This window comes from Chiloscyllium punctatum, chromosome 45 (assembly GCF_047496795.1).
Source record: "Chiloscyllium punctatum isolate Juve2018m chromosome 45, sChiPun1.3, whole genome shotgun sequence".
Lineage (NCBI taxonomy): Eukaryota > Metazoa > Chordata > Chondrichthyes > Orectolobiformes > Hemiscylliidae > Chiloscyllium > Chiloscyllium punctatum.
In genome coordinates this window covers 10,953,639-10,971,840 of record NC_092783.1, presented here as the reverse complement: position 1 = coordinate 10,971,840, position 18,202 = coordinate 10,953,639, and the positions used below count along the sequence as shown (strand labels likewise).

At 41.6% G+C, this 18,202-nt stretch overlaps 1 protein-coding gene across 6 annotated transcripts in view; it reads left to right on the top strand.

Moving 5' to 3' along the window:
- Window positions 1-18,202, top strand: part of ppfia4 (PTPRF interacting protein alpha 4) — a 696,847-nt gene that overhangs the window by 253,361 nt on the left and 425,284 nt on the right. Inside the window, exon 1 of one of the 6 annotated variants that reach the window (XM_072563252.1) lies at window positions 290-595. The exons of the other annotated variants lie outside the window; for them this stretch is intronic. Within the exon in view, the coding sequence (XP_072419353.1) occupies window positions 515-595 (81 nt within the window). The 5' untranslated portion in view covers window positions 290-514. Of the gene's footprint in view, window positions 1-289; window positions 596-18,202 lie in introns of those variants that run through there. 6 annotated transcript variants of the gene reach the window in all.

The window sequence follows — 18,202 nt, the reverse complement described above, 5'->3', positions numbered from 1 at the left end:
CTTCATTAGAGCCTGGACCATGGGAAAGGAGTGTCAGTGGGCTCCATTGACCGGCTGGAGAAAGGCAAGGGGCAGTGTCACGTTACCGGCTGCTGTCACGTTTCTCTGTGCCCACGCTGTCTCGGTCCCTGCCATGGGGAATGTGATCAGTCACCTGGCTGTTCTGAAGGCATGTGATTATCAGAGGAAGCAGATGGGCAGCTCCAGTGTGCTCTGAATGCTTCAATGTGACACGCTCTTTTCTGATCTCTGTCCCAGCTATAATTTCCTCATGTTTTACATCAGCCGCCTATTCAACAGGGGACTGTTTCTCTGTGGCCAGACAGCTTATTGGCTGGCTCCAGCAAAAGCGAGCCCACGCTTGTGGGAGTTCAAATTTCCCTTGATTATTCTGCTCCAACTTGGGGAATACAGAACAGTTTCTGAGAGATTCCCCCACGTACTACAGCAGGGAAGGATTTAAGCTTCGCAACTCTGTCATTTGTGGATTTGTTGCTTGCAGTTGTGTCTGAGTATGATTTTCTGCGACATGAACTCAGGGACTAACTCCATAAAGATTCAGCTGCAGAATGGAATCCGCTTTAGCACGTATCAGGTAAATACATTTACTACTTGTATGGTTCCGTGGTAGGTTTTTTTGGGGGGCGGATTTAGTCCACAAAATCTATCAAGTGAAGTGCTCATTCTGAAACGCTCTTGGTCGTGGATTTCTTAATACGCCGCAGATTTAGGTGATGTAGCGATGGAAATTAAAAAAATGCTTCTGTGCAGTTTTTATTTCCTGCAAAGTAATTCCTAGACGAGTCGTTCCTGTTTTATAGGGCTGTCGTAGAAGGGTAATGAGAGATTATCATTATTTATGACCAGAAATAATTGTTGCAGAGGCAGCCTTGTACTTAGAGAGGGGAGTCTGTGAAGTAGAATGCAACCGAACTGATTTTATCCAGTCTGAGGTGTCGTAGAGTTGCAAACTAGCACCAAATCTATTTGACCTGCGGCATCGGGAGACTCTCAGATGAAAAATAAACGGTCTACTAATTTAAGGAATTTAAAAAAAAAGCCAGCACTGAGGTGTACAGAGTATGTTGTAATATAGAGATCATTCTAGGATTTGAAAATGCTTTAATGCTGATTGTTTTTGGAATAGGCTTATTTTAACTCATTTGTTGATTTTGAATGGTCGGATTACAAGGGATTTGACAGCCAAGTGATTTCAGACGAGTTTGGATGTGACAGAAAGTAAGAGAAATTGCTAAATATGCTTTTGGTAGCTGGAGTAATTATTCCTTCAGTTTCGTTTCATTGTTTCATGTGATCATAATGTCTATTGTTTCACTGTAGCATGATTTATTTGCAAATTTTGTTTTTGTGTATTTTTAGCCTTTGTGTTTTGAAGTCCCCACAAAAACCTTTCAGAGACGTTTTGTTCTGTCAGCAGAGACGGGGAATGACTGCAGTTCGTCACTGAAATGAACCTGGTGGCAGCATTGCTTCCACTGTGATTTGCAGAACAGAGATGCTTCTATTTCCTCTAACAGCATACTTAAACGAGAGAGTGTCTACAAATTGTTAGAACAATTGTTTAGATCTGAAAATATTTAGACAACAGATCCCTTTCTGTGACTTGCTGTTGTCAGAAGGTTTAATTTTAAAACCTGAGAGGAAAACAGAAATTTGTTCATCTACCATGCATGGTATACACTTTATTAAAAAAAAACTTATTGTAGTTTTTCTGAAGGGGCGCTTGTACCAAAACTAATTTACCAAGGAGGCTGAGTGGGAACTGAAGGTGTGTTTATTTGTTTTTGGTTTGACTGAGATATTGCTGCTGGGATGAGGTCAGTGGTGTGCAAACTTGTCAATCTCCACGTTCATGTACTTAGCATTGGCATGGTACTAATGTTTTATCCATAGGTACTGGCATCCTATTGCTCTTGACTCATTCTGCAGGTCTGGAATGCAGTGGATTTTGGGCCTATAAACCAAGAAATGCTGGTTAGAAAAAACTTAAGGATTGAATCATTCTAATTGCCTTCACTTAACTCATCAGATTTACAATGCAGAGGTGAACTCGTTCAAGAATTTTAGTGAGTGAGGCTGCTATTAACTGAACACAGTATAATTTTTACCTTTAAATTTACTGTCGGAAGCAATTTTCCTGCAGTAACGTTTCTTATTTGTGTGGTAAGCTGGAGAAAGTTATTATTAGGTTCTATGAAAGAGTCTTTGCCAAATGAAGTAAAATTTATATAACTCTGCAGCATAATCTTTTAAAAGGGGCAGTAAATGTTAATAGCAAACGTCTCATTCCTAAATGTACAGATATGAACAAAGGTAAGTTTATTTGCTGTACTTGTAATTTATCTACATATTTCATTAACACTTGATAATGCTCCAGTTGTATAAAAACCCTAAAATCAAACTCATTAACAAAATTTGTAAGGTATATTGTTGTGGTGGGAGTGTTTTTGGTGTGGGACTGGAAACAGTGTTGTTTAGCAATCTAATCTGATATAAATCTCAAACACTTTTATGAGATCCTTCACACTGTGAATTGCAGAAAGGTTAATGGTGAAACCATTTCTGAGAGAGAGGGGGAGAGAGAGAGAGAGAGAGGTTTTGTAAAATCTCCTTTCCAGCATTGCCAACCCTGTACTTAGTAATTCTACTTTTGCAGATAGTTATTGACAGTTTCTTGAGTCATGATGCTGGCTAGTCATCTAAACAGTTAGTGAAATTGATTGATTTTGTTGTTGGAAAGGACTCACAAAGAAGTCCCATTGAATATAATTGGGTTAGCTGAGGATGTAGGTGAAGGATTGTGGATATTTTTGAAAGGCTATTGCCCATCCCAAAAGTCCAGTTGGACATGTTCCCCCTTAGTAAGATGGTTAGTCTCCTGGGTGACACTGTGTTCATGGTCATTTTGTGTAGTTGATGGTGGAATGTGTCTGTGCAGTTTTTCTGATATTGTTAATCAGATTTATAATACTCCTTACCTGGTAGTGCAGAAATTTCAGTACAAGGAACCAATCACTTTTGATCTTCTAAAAGATTGTCAATTATGGAGAATACACAATTGCACTACGTATAATAGTGCTCAAAATACACAGAGGCAGCAATTGAATTCTCCCACAAAAATTCAGTCACAGGGCTGATGGTTCAGAGAAAGGTGTTACCATTTCTGAATACCCCACTATTAACATCCTTGGGGTTACTGTTGATCAGAAACTCAACTGGGGGGAGGCATGGACCTAATGAGGGAATTGCAGACGGATTGGTCTGGGCCAAATTGTGATGAGGTGGGGAGGGAAATACATCTCTGGTGGTGGGGTCTGACTGTAGGTGGTGGAAGTAGCGGAGGATGATGTGTTGTATCTGGAGATTAGTGGAGTTGAAGGTGACCGATAGCCTTCATGGTGGTTTTGGCAGCAGTGGTTCTGGCAGTGATTACAGAGACAGTGGTCCTGGGGGCGATCGCAGAAGCAGTGGCTGCAGTCTGTGGGATGACGAGAGCGGCAGTGACATCATCATTTGCTGCAGTGGAGGTAGCTGTCGCAGCCATGTGGCTAATGGCATCCGAACGTTCCGGAGGCAGGTTTGGGAATGATCGAGGAATCCCGTGTTTGGAGGTAAGTAAGTGAGAGTTTGATGTACTTAAGTTCCTTGATGTCTGATAAGCTGGAGAAAAAGCATTTGTTGAATGTGTGAATCTTTCTCAGGATGAAAAAGGGCAGAGGTCCTTTGCAGGTCTGGGAGGGTGTGGCCCTGAGCCGGGTCGGGGCCAACTGCAGGGAGAGTAGGTCGTGACACATGACTGCGAGCATGGAGTGGAGGTTCCAGAAGAAGAACTGTTTTTGGAGGTACTTGTACGTAGTGGTTGTCCTGATCAGGTCCAAATTGTGATGATCTGAATGTAGTCTTGAATCCATGCGGGATAATTCCGTTGATGTGTGATGGAATACTTCCCACTTGCCTGGATAAATGCAGTCCCAACAACAGTCAAGAAGCTTGACACCATTTAGGACAAAGCAGTCTGTTTGATAGGTATCACTACCACAAACAACCACTCCCTCCACCACTGACATTCAGTCACAGCAGTATATACAATCACACAATGCACTGCAGAAATTCAACAAAGGTTCTTAGACAGTACCTTCTGAACCCATGACTACTTCTATCTAACCCTGGCCCTATCCTGATCGATGGAAACGACACCACAGGGCAGAGCAGTGGATGTGATCCATATGGACTTCAGTAAGGTGTTCAACAAGGTTACTCATAATAGATTGGTTAGCAAGGTTAAATCTTGTGGACTACAGGGAGAACTAACCATACAGAATTGGCTCAACAGAGGGTGGTGGTGGAAGGTTGCTTTTCAGACTGGAGGCCTGTGACCAGTGGTATGCCACAGGATCGGTGCTGAGTCCACTGCTTTATATCATTTTTATGCATGTGAACAGAGAAGGTATACTTAGTAAGTTTGTAGATGATACCAAAATTAAGGTGCAGTGGACAGCAAAGAAGAAATCACTACACTGGGGTTTTGATCAGATGGGCCAATGGGCCGAGAGTGGCAGATAGAGTTTAATTTAGATAAATGTGAGGTGCATTTTGAAAAAGCAAAATCAGAGCAGGACTTCTACACTTAATGGTAAGGTCCTGGGGAGGGTTGCTGAACAGAGAGACCTTTGAGTGCATGTTCAAAGTTCCTTGAAAGTGGTATTGCAGGTCATTATGATAGTGAAGGCAGCGTTTAGTATGCTTTCCTTTCTTGGTCAGAGCATTGAGTAAAGAGTTGGGAGGTCAAGTTGCAGCTGCACAGGATATTGGTTAGGCCACTTTTGGAACATTGTGTGCAGCTCCGGTCTCCTTCCTATCAGAAAGATGTTGTGAAACTTGAAAGGGTACAGAAAAGATTTACAAGAATGTTGCCAAGGTTTTAGGATTGAGGTACAGAGAGAGGCTGAATAGGCTGGGGCTGTTTTCCCTGGAGTCTGAGGGGTGACCTAAAGGTTTATAAAAATCAGGGGCATGAATAGGGCAAATAGATAAGGTCTTTTCCTTGGAGTGGGGGAGTCTGGAAGTAGAAGACCTAGGTTTAGGGTGAAAGAGGAAAAATTTAAAAGGGACCTAAGGGGCAACCTTTTCACGCAGAGGGTGGCTGTCAGAGGAAGTGGTGGAAGCTGGTATAATTGCAACACTTATACCCATCCAGATGCTTTTTATGAATAGGAAAGGTTTAGAGAGATATGGGCTAAGTGCTGGCCAGTGGGACTAGTTTAGCTTTAGGATATCTGGTCAGTTTGTCATGAGTTGGACCGAGTGGTCTGTTTCCGTGCTGTACATCTGTGACCTACAAGTTCCATTCACTATTCTGGTTGGAAATACTTCACTGTTGCTGGGTCAAGTTCCCTCCCTCATGGCACTATTGGTCTCGAAACAGCATATGGACTGCAGTGATTCAAGAAGGTAGCTCATTACCACCAACTGAATTGCAGCTAGGGTCAGACAATAAATGCTGTCCAGTCAGTGATATTCATATTCCACACATGGTTAATAAAATCATTATATCTGTTGTCTTGTGCCAATTTACATGGGATCCTCAATTATCCAAATATCAATTATCTGAATTTCAGATTATCTAAAAAAGATCTCAAGGTCCCAATAGAAACATTACTAAGATGTGTTTCCAACACTGATTGTGTCTTCTATTTGCAATGATTAAAAGTGAAGTCAACTTACTGAAATATTGCCGAGAACAGTCCTGGACATCGATGGGAGCATAGGCACTGTCTCCAAATGTCTAATCTCCCACTCTCTCTCTCTCTCTCTCTCTCTCTCTCTCTCTCTCTCTCTCTCTCTCTCTCTCTCTCTCTCTCTCTCCTCACACTTTCCCTGGAGTTCTACACAGGGCTGTACCCTAAACTCCCCTTCCCCAGATAATCTCTCTAACATTGTCCTATACAGGGGAACATCGATTATCCGAATGAGATGGGTGGGCACTATTTCGTTCAGATAATCGATTATTCGGTTAATCGATTAAATGCTTTTCCTCTGGGGCTTGGAAGTCTGCTCCCGATTCAGGAGACTGCGGCAACACGCAGCGCACGAGTCCCTGCCCCCAATCTGGTCCAACATCGTCCCCCGCACGCCCACAGAACCCCATCCAACACTGCACCCCCACCCCCAATTCCATCCAACCCTGCCCCCCCGCCCCTAACTGCATCCAAGCCCCCAATCCCACCCCCGCCCTCAATCCAGTCCAACCCTACCGCCTGCTGCTCCCTAACCCCGCCCCCGATACCATCCAACCTCAACCCCATGCAACATGGCCCTGCCTCCCTCGCCCCCTCTCCGGGGCAGCGGGACTGTACACCAACAACATGACTACTGCTGCCTTTGTGTGGTAAGTCTCCAACTTGCGCGTGCGCGCACGCGCGCGCACACACACACACACACACCCCAAGCCACAGCCATACACACAACTTTTTACTGCAACTTTTTAACAGATTCCATGTTTGTCCTGTACTGGACAATGTTAGAATGATTATCTGGGGATGGTGGGCAGGGTTGGGGGGGTTTAGGTACACTCCTCTGCAGAACTCCAGGGCAAGTGTGGTGAGAAAGAGAGAGGGGGAGGGCGGGAGGTCAGTCATTTGGAGAGGGTGCTTGTTTAATCACTGTAAACAAAGGCGCAATCACTGTTGGAAACACGTCTTTGATGTAATGCTTCTGTCAGGACCTCAAAACCTCCTTCGGATAATCTGATTTTTGGATAATTGGTATTCAGATAATCGAGGTTCCTCTGTACAGGGCAAAGGTGGAGCCTGTCAAAAAGTTGCAGTAAAAAGTTGTGCGCGCGCACTGTTTGGAGACTCACCTTCAAAGGCAGCAGCAGTCTTACTGTTGGTGTCCAGTCCAGCTGTCCCACAGGAAATGGGGGGAGAGGGGGTGCATGCATGTGGAGTGCTGCTGCCTCATCCCTTGAACCGGGAACAGACTTAACAGAAAATTCTGAGCCCCAGACTTATCCAAATGAAATAGTGCTCACCCATCTAATTTGGATAATCGAGGTTCCTCTGCGTATAGTGTTCAGGAAATCACTGGCTTGTGCTTTAAGTTGAGTAAAAAGGTGATGAATTTGTCTAATTCTGCTTCTGTGAACCCAACTTCTTCATGTACCAGCATCAATAAAGATGTTATTGCTGCATGTGTGTATCATTTACTAAATGAGTTGATGAGAATGGGAAAGGAGCCCCTGAAACACCAAAAAAGCCCTCAAGGCAGGGTGAATGGAAATACAATTTGACTCCTGCTATTAAATCACAAATTATTCGTTCATACGAGAATCATTATTTCTGATTGAGGGATAGCTTTGCCTATGCATTTTCTGAAATAGTGAACAAATATGCTTGCATCCTATGTGATCAGATCTGTGCATACACAACATACATTGTAGCTTTTCTTGTTTGTCTAAAAGCAAAGCGGGATGTTAAACAGGAGGTGAGGTGAACCACTTACTGCTTGTTTGTGGCTTTTTAAGCAGCTTTTGGGTCATGTTATGCTTGGAGGGCAGGAAACAAAGATCCTACATTGTTTTCTTGTTTATCTGCCCCTTATCTTGTATAATTTCTTTGCTGAATTCTTGCTGGATTTTAAGATGGCTTCTCTTGAATACAAAAGTGATTAAGTTAATACTTTCAGAGGTTTCAAACAATTACCAGAACTAAAATAAACTCATTACCTCAATCACTGTGACCACACTTTCATCCTGTGAACATTGAGTTGATACAAAGAGCAGTTAGGCAAAATGCCTACTTTAGCCAGTTCTGAACAAGGGAACCAATCAAAGCTCATTAATACTTGACTTCATGCCAAAGTCTTGACAACTATCTGCTGCAAAACACACTGACTTCTGATGAAGGAGCATTACCTGAAATAACTGCACAGAGACCTGGTATCCCATCATCAAGTCATCCTTTATTTATAGGTGTACCGTACACTGGCTGTGACTTGCCAGCTCAGTCAGTCCTTGACATGAGAGACTCTCCAAATCCCCTGCTTAATTTTTATTTTATTAGACAATACAGCTGTATACAGAGAACAGCGATTTTACACTGGAGAGGAGCAGCAAAACCAGGCCCCAAACCGTACTGTTCAAACAATTTTTGGGAAATGAAGACGAACTCCGCACAACCCACCAGTCCCTCCCACCTTCCAGCCACTAAGGCAGCCTGCCCCTATGCCCCTTCCAGTTCTCGGTCCTCCGACACCTTCCAGCCACCTCTAGGACAACCCGACCACTTCCCTGCGATGACAGCGTGTAGGGCAGCCCACAAGCCTTCCTGATCGCACCCTGCCCCTATGCACCTTCTGGTGCTTGTCCGGTCTGACACACCTTTAGGACAGCCTGTCCCGATCACCCCTTCTCAGGACGACACCGCTCAGAATAGTCTACCCACCTTCCAGCTCTCAGGGCGACCGGCATCAGGGTAGCCTCCGCACCTTTGCTTGATGACAGCCTACACACCCTCCGGCTCTCAAGGTGACAGCTTCAGGATGTCCTATGAGCCTCCCAGCTCACAGTAAGGCCTGCCAGACCCAGGGACACAAGACAGTGCAGGTGGTAACTTAAGCACCAAGACAGTCAATTACCAACAAAACAGAGTCCTTTTTGGTACACCGAGTCCATTGCCATAAACAATTCTCTTCAAAATGTAGAGTCCATTACTAGGAACAGAGTCCACTCCAGGATGCAAAGTGCATTGTCAGAAACAGAGTCCACTCCAAACTGCAGAGTCAGTTGTTAAAAACTTCAGGAGTCCACTCCTGAGGGCAGCAAATGCACAGCCCACAGCACACAGGTGTTCAGTCTCTATAGAGTCCTGGCCCATCCTTGGAGAATCAGGCGCACAAATTAACTCGCAGGGGTCTGGTCCATCCCCAAAGTCAGGGTCTACTCTGGAACTCCAAGATGCAGCAAGTGCTCACCTCCCAGCACACACACAGGTCTTCCTTCAGTCTTTGCAGAGGCCTAGGCTTAGGGTCAGGCCTACCCACAGGAACAGCTCATCTGGAAAGGTGTATTTTCTCACAAGGGCTCCATCCAAACACCAAAAAGAAGTGAGGACACGTACAAAAAACAAAGAAAGCGTGATTGCAAGTGCTAATCCTTGCCACAAAAACATTATCCTTTTCTCAAAGTAAAAAAGAAAAGAGTAGCACACAGGCTGTAACCAGCCAGTGAAACAACAATCCCCTCGTGAGAACTGAGTTACACCTGAAACATTGATTGTGTGTATTAGGCAGTTTAGAAATCAGTCCTCAATAAAGAAGGAATACCAGTTAACAAACTGGCTAAACAATTCAGCCAGTTCAGGAATTAGTTCAATTCACATGAAATAATTCTGGTATCTTTAATTTTGAGAAGTTTGTAATTTATAAAATGCCGTTCTTTTGTTCTTTCATACCTGTGTGAATGCATGTTACAAGCTATTCCTCAAGCTTTGAATGCAGTAATACACTTTTTCTTTGTGCCGAAATAATTTGTTGTGGGTAATTCCCAAACGAGATTGGGATAACATGTTCTTGCCTCTATTTTTTAAAAGGAAGAATAAAATTGAAGTCCTCTGGTTTAGATTGGTGAGGTAGGCAGTAAAATTCATTCAGTTTCCCTCTCCTTGCCCATGACAGTAAAACCCCAGGGAGCACTGCAGAAACCTTATTGACAATGAGATACATCTATTGAGCTGACATTGGCTTAATGATCAAAGCAGGATGTCTGTTCAAGATATATTTTACTGCAGTTTAAAGTGAATATTTTTATGCTGTGAGTACAGGATCACAACTTAGCAAGAGTGTCATCTCCCCTGAGTACTGTGCATCCATCCATCAAAGTAGAGTTCTCAGACAGGCTTGCCATCCTCACCTGAATCCACCTTAATCCACTGACCAAAAAAAAATTGACTGATCAAAAAATTCCTCCGTTTAATCTTCCCTTGTTTGCTTCTTTAAATTACTAGGCAAAAGGAAATCAGGAGTAACCAGGACATTAATTTAGTATTAGAATGAGCTGATTTAAAAAAAACTTGAGTTACTCTTTTCTTCAGATTTCATAACAAAGTTTTGTTTTTTGTGCCATGTGCGCTCAAATGCTCAACCAATTCCAAGACTGATGTCAAAATCTGGAAATAACTGTGTCGCTGAATTGGGCCATATACATGCAGTGCTTCGCTGTAACACTCGAGTTTCCTGCCCATCAGAGCTGGATTAACATCCTTGAATGTCAAACAACTGGCCACGTGACGGCGCATGTGAAATCAGCTTCACTGTAGCCAAATCCTGACTGACTGATTTCTGTTGGTCAGATGAAGAAAAATCCACGAGGCCATCTCACCCAGCAGAAAACTGAAGTAATTAGCATTTCTGCTTCAAGCTGCAAGCTTTAGATTATTGTTGAATGTTCACTGGTCCAGGAGATGGTGGAAACAAAAGTTGAATTTTATGCTATGTTTTTCTTCTATCAGAAGTTTTACATTTATTTCAAATATATGAATGTTTTTGAACTTTATAATTGTCTTTCTAATAAGCACACCTATCTGTAGCAAACTACAAACCATAAAACCACTTGTGTATATATTTGTGTCTGGGTTGGAGGTTGAATTGTAGCCATGATTACTTGGTTTAATAAAACACAGTTTGTCTTTAGTTGTAAACATTGCTCGAAGCCATGTTGGATTCCTTTCAACTCCATCACTGTTGTTCTTGACTTTAGAACCATTGAAATGAGAGAGAAGGCGGCCATTTGGCCCATCTTAGCTTTGATGGCTACATTAGAATGTAACAAATAGTGAAAATGCACGAAAGTAACTTGGACCTTGTTAACTCAACTATAGTAGACATAATGTGAATTGTTACAGAGACTACCCAGCACAATGTATTACATTACTATTTAAGGGTCATTGTGTTTCGTTTTCCTTTGCAGATAATATGAAACCAGATTTCTGTTAACATACTCCTTTAACTGGACATTGGGACTTTATCCCATTTCAAAAACATATTGTGACAAAACAGAAATTTCTGAGCAGAAAAGTCAAGCAGAAAACATATCTCAACTAAATTCAAGGAAGTTAAAAATCACACAACACCAGGTTATAGTCCAACAGGTTTAATTGGAAGCACACTAGCTTTCAGAGCGACGCTCAGGTGATAGTGGAGGGCTCGATCGTAACACAGAATTTATAGCAAAAATTTGCAGTGTGATGGAACTGAAATTATACATTGAAAAATTGATTGTCTGTTAATCCTTTCATCTGTTAGAATATAGTGATAGTTTCACTTCTTTCATGTGTAAATCACAAAACCTTTTTTTTAAAAGTTGCATTCTCGGGTTAGCTGTTAACAATGGTGATAGCTAGACAATATGTTGAAGGTGTTAGCCCCCTGTGTTCTCTGTCTATGCCATGATGTTTAGATTGATTCTAATCTAAAATGTGAGATAACAGAGTTTTACATAAATTCATGCAGTTTTTGAGCTCAGAGTTCTACATGAATGTATGCAGTTTTTGAGCAAAGTGCAATGTAACTCTGCAAGTACAAATTCACCCCACAAAATATATGTGTGCATGTGGGTCTTTGTCTGTGTGTGTGTGTCTGGGGTGGGGGTTGTGAGTGTGAGAAAGTGTGTGTGTGTGTGCGCGCAGAGTGTCTTAAGTCTGTGAGGGGGTGCATGTGTGAGTGTGGGAGTGTGTGTGTCTATAAGGATGTGTGTGGGTGTCTGTGTGTACCTGTGTCCGTGTGTATGTGAGTGTGTGTATGTGTGTAGGAATATCTGTGTGTGTGTGTGTGTAGTGCAATGGTGATCACCTATAATGTGACATGAACCCAAGGTCCCGGTTGAGGCCCTCCCAATGGGTACCGATAGGGAGGGCCTCAACTGGGACCTTGGGTTCATGTCACATTACAGGTGATCACCATTGCACTACACACACGGAGACACACACACGGAGACACACACACGGACACACACACGGACACACACACACACTCCCACACTTTCACATGCATCCCTTCACAGACTTAAGACTCACTATACACACACACACACACACATTCTCACACTCCCAACCCCCAACCCAGACAGACACACACACACACAGACAAAGACCCACATGCGCGCACACATTTTGTGGGGTGAATTTGTACTTGCAGAGTTACATTGTACTTTGCTCAAAAACTGCATATATTCATGTGGAACTATGAGCTCAAAAACTGCATGAATTTATGTAAAGCTCTGATTCTAATCTAAAAAGTGAGATAACAATCTAAACATCATGGCACAGACAGAGAACACAGGGGGCTAACACCTTCAACATATTGTCTCGCTATCACCATTATTAACAGCTAACCCGAGAACGCGACTTTTAAAAAAAAAAGGTTTTGTGATTTACACATGAAAGAAGTGAAACTATCAATGTATTCTAACAGATGAAAGGCTTAACAGACAATCAATTTTTGAATGTATAATTTCAGTTACATCACACTGTAAATTTTTGCTATAAATTCTGTGTTACGATCGAGCCCTCCACAATCACCTGATGAAGGAGTGTCGCTCCGAAAGCTAGTGTGCTTCCAATTAAACCTGTTGGACTATAACCTGGTGTTGTGTGATTTTTAACTTTGTACACCCCAGTCCAACACCAGCATCTCCAGAAAATTTCAGAATGGTCATGTCAGATTTTTTTAACTTAAGGCTGATACTTGCAAGCTTAAATAGTGCTATTCATTCTTGTGTAGCATTTTGGTTATGTTCCTTCTGTCAATTATCAAACCAAATGGTGCTTGTTCCAGAATAGATTTGTGCTTGGAATTGAGGCAGGTTGGTCAGGCACTATTTATTGTCTATTATTCATTGTCCTGAGAAGGTGATTAGGTACTTTCTCTTTAACCAGCCGTCTTTGTGAAGGTAGCACTCATGTTTTGATGTTAGATATGAAACCTGAGGCTATTAACCCAGTGATCTTAGTATGTATAAGTTTTGATAATATATAACTTGCAAATGATGGTGTACCCCAAATATGACTGGTCCTGTGTAATGGACTTTACATTTTTGGGAGGGAAGTGCAATTGAAGTAACCCTGCTGAATTTCTGTAATGATATTCCATATCACAGACACTTTGAAATTATAATGGGAGCAGTGAATGGAGAGACACTGATCAAGAGAGTTGTCCTGCCCTGTATGGTGTCGACTTTCTTTTTTGTTGATAGATCTGCAAGCATCCAATTGAATAATGTTAGATATTGGAAATCTTTGAGGGTTGACGGAATGAGCCAATCCATGTATAGGGCCTCACCTTTGCCATTGTTATAGTATGATTTTGATACTGTTCACCCAGTTAAGCTTAGTCACTGTTGTCTTCTAAGAGGTTGTGATTAAAACTCTGGTGGTAACAGCCAGGTAGATAGAGATGGCTGGTTTTGCTCTCGTATAACATGGTCAATACTAGCACTTCGCTGACATGACATACTTCCACTTGTCAGCTCAAGACAAGTATTACTTGATCCTGCTGTAGACTAACATGATCATGTTCGATTTTCTTGATGTTTACAGAAAACATATTTTTGGGCAGCCTGCCACAATGCATTGTAAATTGTGGTATAGTTTCTAAACTGGAATTTCTTGGCCTCAGGAGTGGCTAGTCTTGATGCACAGGTTTTAAACATTTGAATCAGACATTTGGCATGGCATTTGCAATGTGCGGTGCACTTAGTCTCTCTTATGTAGAAAGGCTTAATTGTAGGAGATGGAGAAGGGGGGTAGAAGGCTGTTTGTGTGACTGAAGACTGGTGTCCAATGGTGTATCACAGAGATCACTGCTGGGCACCTTGTTGTTCATTGTATACTTATAAGCAATAGTCACATGCATGTTGGGGAGTCATAACAAGTTTGTGGATGACATGATTCGTTGGGTAGTTAATAGTGAAGAAGGAGATCTTGGGCCACAGGAAGATAGAGATGAGTTGGTCAGACAGGCAAGTCAGTGGCAGATGAAATTTAAGTCTGGAAATGGTGTGTAGTGATATACTTTGGAAGAAGGGAGTACTCAATGAATGGCAGGACACCAGGAAGCTCAAAGGGATCTTGGAGTACTTGTTCACCAATCCTTGAAAATGGCAGGACACATTACGTGAGTGGTTAAGAAGGCATATGGGATGTTTGCTATTATCCAGTTGTGGAGGTAAGGGCAAGGAGGTAATGGCTAACTTTGGTTAGGCTACAGCTGGAATACACTGCAGTTCTGGTCACCAGATATGATTACAGTGGAGGAGGTGCAGCGGAGATCCACCTGGATTGGAGTAGTTGAGCTATGAGAGAGGCTGGATTAGTTTGGTTTGTTTTCTTTAAATCAGAGCAGGCTGAGTTGGTTCCACTGAGTTCTATAAGATTATGAGGGACATGGATAGAAAGCAGCTGTTCCCATTACTTTAAGATCAATACTGAGGGAATGAATTTTTGGAGAAGGTTTAGAGACAATATGAGGACAGTCTTTTCACCCAGAGGGGTTGGGGTGTCTAGAATACACTGCCCAGGAGGGTAGTAGTGGCAGGAAGCCTTTTAAACGTATGTGGATGAGCACTTAAAATGTCAAAATATTCAAGGTTATTGGCCAAGTGTGGGAAAGTGGGATTATTCTTGATCGATACTGTGTTTTCTTTCTCTGTGCAGACTTGATGAGCCAAGGGGTCTCTTCTGCAGTTCATGATCCCACAATTGATTCTCTTGATAGCTTTTTCCCCAAGATGACCACCACTAAAGTTAAGTAGGATCGACCACTTGACATTCATGACTAAAATTGTTGAAAATATTTCAACCTTTGACTCTTATAGTTATTTAATTAAGGATAGGGATATTAATACACTTTTTTTTTCTTTCAGTTGTTATCTATTTTTGCCTACCAAGTTCATGTACGCTGTTACCAGAACCAAAGTATTTCTTCCAGCTTAGTAGTGCCAAGCAAATAAAGAACGTTTGAGGATACATGGTTACAATCCTGCTGTTAGCCCACAGAGCTCCATGGATGCCATTCTTCATATATCAGAAGTGTCTTGTTTGTCTTAATTAATTCAGTATTTGTAACACATTGCCGCAGTTAGGACATCCTTATTGTACAATGAGACTTTGCCTTTATAAAGGATGTTGGTTAGCTCTGATAGGCAGGCTGGTAGCAAAGTATATTATGTGGTGCATGTGCAATACCTCTTAATGCAAAGCCAGTCTTGCAGCTGTGCCCTTCAAGTCTTTGTTAGTTATCAAAATAATTCTTGAAGAAGATGGATAGCCTATTTCACCAGAGTTGCTTCAAGTGATTAGCAAGCTAGGATTCCATTTTTTTGTTTAGTTGGGAGAAAGAATGGCAGTTTCTTTGATATTGACCTCAGAGCATGGGATTTTGTGCAATCCATTGTCAATGTTAACACCAAGTGCTGTTTCTACATGGCTCTATTATCTACCCTTGTCTCTAGATTCTGTCAGGGTGGGACAGGACATATCCAGGTTGGTGATGGATGCTGGACTATTGACCATTAAGTGATCGTTCCAAATACGTTAGGCTGATAGTTCTCTCAACTCACTTCAGTACCAACATTTTGGTCCACTTGAATCTGTGACGTTTTCCCTATGAATATTGCCCAGATCTAATTTGGATATTATGTTTAGATCATTGCCAGCAGCCCACCTGAACTTGATAATAGTTTCCAACTGAGTGACTTGTTTGGCCACTGAAAGTGAAAGCTAAGAGTCAAGATATTTTCTAATCAACCTGTGCAGCAATGTTATAATATGCCTTAGGAACGGATGGTGTTGAACCTAGGCTCTTGGCTCAGAGGTAAGCTAAAAGTTAGTCATTTAATTGGATTGGATTCACTTGGTACCTGACTGGTAGGAGTGACAGAATCTTTCCATCTAAACATAGAGTCATAGAGATGTACAGCATGGAAACAGACCCTTCGGTCCAACCTGTCCATGCCGACAAGATATCCCAACCTAATCTAGTCCCACCTGCCAGCACCGGGCCCATATCCCTCCAAACACTTCCCATTCATATATCCATCCAATTGCCTCCTAAATGTTACAATTGTACCAGCCTGCACCACATCCTCTGGCAGCTCATTCCATACACGTACCACCCTCTGCGTGAAAAAGTTGCCCCTTCGGTCTCTTTTATATCTTTCCCCTCTCACCCTAAACCTATGCCCTCTAGTTCTGGACTCCCCGACCCCAAGGAAAAGACTTTTGTCTATTTATCCTATCCATGCCCCTCATAATTTTGTAAACCTCGATAAGGTCACCCCTCAGCCTCCGACTCTCCAAGGAAAACAGCCTCAGCCTGTTCAGCCAACCTGTTGGATTTTTAACGTATTTTCTAAACAATCCATTCAGAGATGTTATTACACATCACCTGATGCCAGTGGGACTTGAACCTGGACTTCCTGGCTGAGTTCAACAGCCACTGCATCATCAGAGCCCTTCTGTTGGATCTTTAATGCAGTCTAGAGGTTTTCATGGATAAGATGAAAAATCCTGGGGTATGGAACATAATATAGTTTACTTATGCAATTTGAGAATCTATCTTTCTCCAATATCTTTGGTGCTGGTATGAACCATCTCAAACTTCAGGCAACACTCTAAAAAGACAGAATGTATTGAAACTAGATTTTGATAGTGAGCATTATCCGCTCACTGTTCATCTGATGAGAGGTGGACAGTGTGGAGAGTCATAGTGCCTTTAATCTTTGTACCTCTTGGATATGAGAGATGATTTATGTTATACAAGGACTTTCTGATTGAAATATTAATTATCTCCTGAATAGATGAGACCTGCAATGCTGCAGATTTTGCATTCCAAGCCCCCCTCATAAATCTGGTTCCAATTTTAAGTTTATATCCCTTCAAACAAGATGAAATAAGATTACACTAATTTGTTAAATTTTAATTTCTGAAAGTTGTATTCAATCTTGATCTTATCTGCATCAAGAGAAATGAATTTGATATCACAGGTTTCCAATCCCTGACATTATCTACAATCTAATGCTTAATCTACAATCTGTGCTCTCTACGACTTCAATGCCCTCTGTCCTTTTGTATAACGGAGCACCCAAAATTACATGCATTCTTTTTATTATGTATCTGAACCAAAGTTTTGCAGAAAAAAAATTGCAATTGCTTTTTTTTTTGTGTTTTCTGCTGCTGTCAGCTTGATTTGGAGACTTTGACTCAAAGTCGCGCATTCAAACCTGATGGTGGAAGTTTAGATGTATTATAACCCCAAACTTGTACATATTAAAGAAAAACCATTTACAGACCCTCTGGGCCATGAGCACCAGAATGGGATTTCTGGATACCTCTGCAGGCAGAGTGCACCAAATAGCCTGCCTTGTAATTGTTTGATTTGAAAGTGTGAGTATTGCCTTACAAGGTATTTTTAGGTAACATATTTAACAGAAGTGTAGCTATACTCAGGTGGAAGTAAAAGATTCCATGGCATCTTGACTAATAAGGCACATTCTCTTTCAGTCAATGCCAAAACAATTGGTGAACTGGTTATTAATTTAATTGCAGATCAATCACTACATTTGCCTAACTAATGTATTTGATTAGTGATAACGTGATTTTTACAGAAATGTGACTTAAATGCAAGATGTTTTTGGTTTTTCTTTAATTTTGTTACATCCATTCTGATTTAGTTTGTTTATATTCCTATGGCCTCACTTTCAAAGAATTGTTAAATCTCTTCATAAATTCAAGCCTCTGGTGTCATTCCATCGAGTGTATTGTTCTATTTCATGTTTTGTCTCTCAAAATCTATCATGTTACAACTATCAGTAGCCATAATAACTTGTATTTATATGGTGCTTTTGTAGGAAAACCTTCCAAAATGCTTTGCAGGAGGATCATCTGACACACTTTGTCTCTTTTATTGGCTTTATGTCACTGTGATTTCCTCAATAATTAACTTTCCATCTGTTGATCTGTTCTTGCAGCCGGTCTGTCTTTCTGAAGTCTTTTTTATAATTCTGTTCACTTTGCCAAATATCCTACTTCAGTGCTATGATTTAAAAAAAGTTATGGAATCTTTAAGCAAGTTAATTTGCCTTTTTATATCAAGAGAAATGTGGACTTGGTATTGACCCCTGGATGTG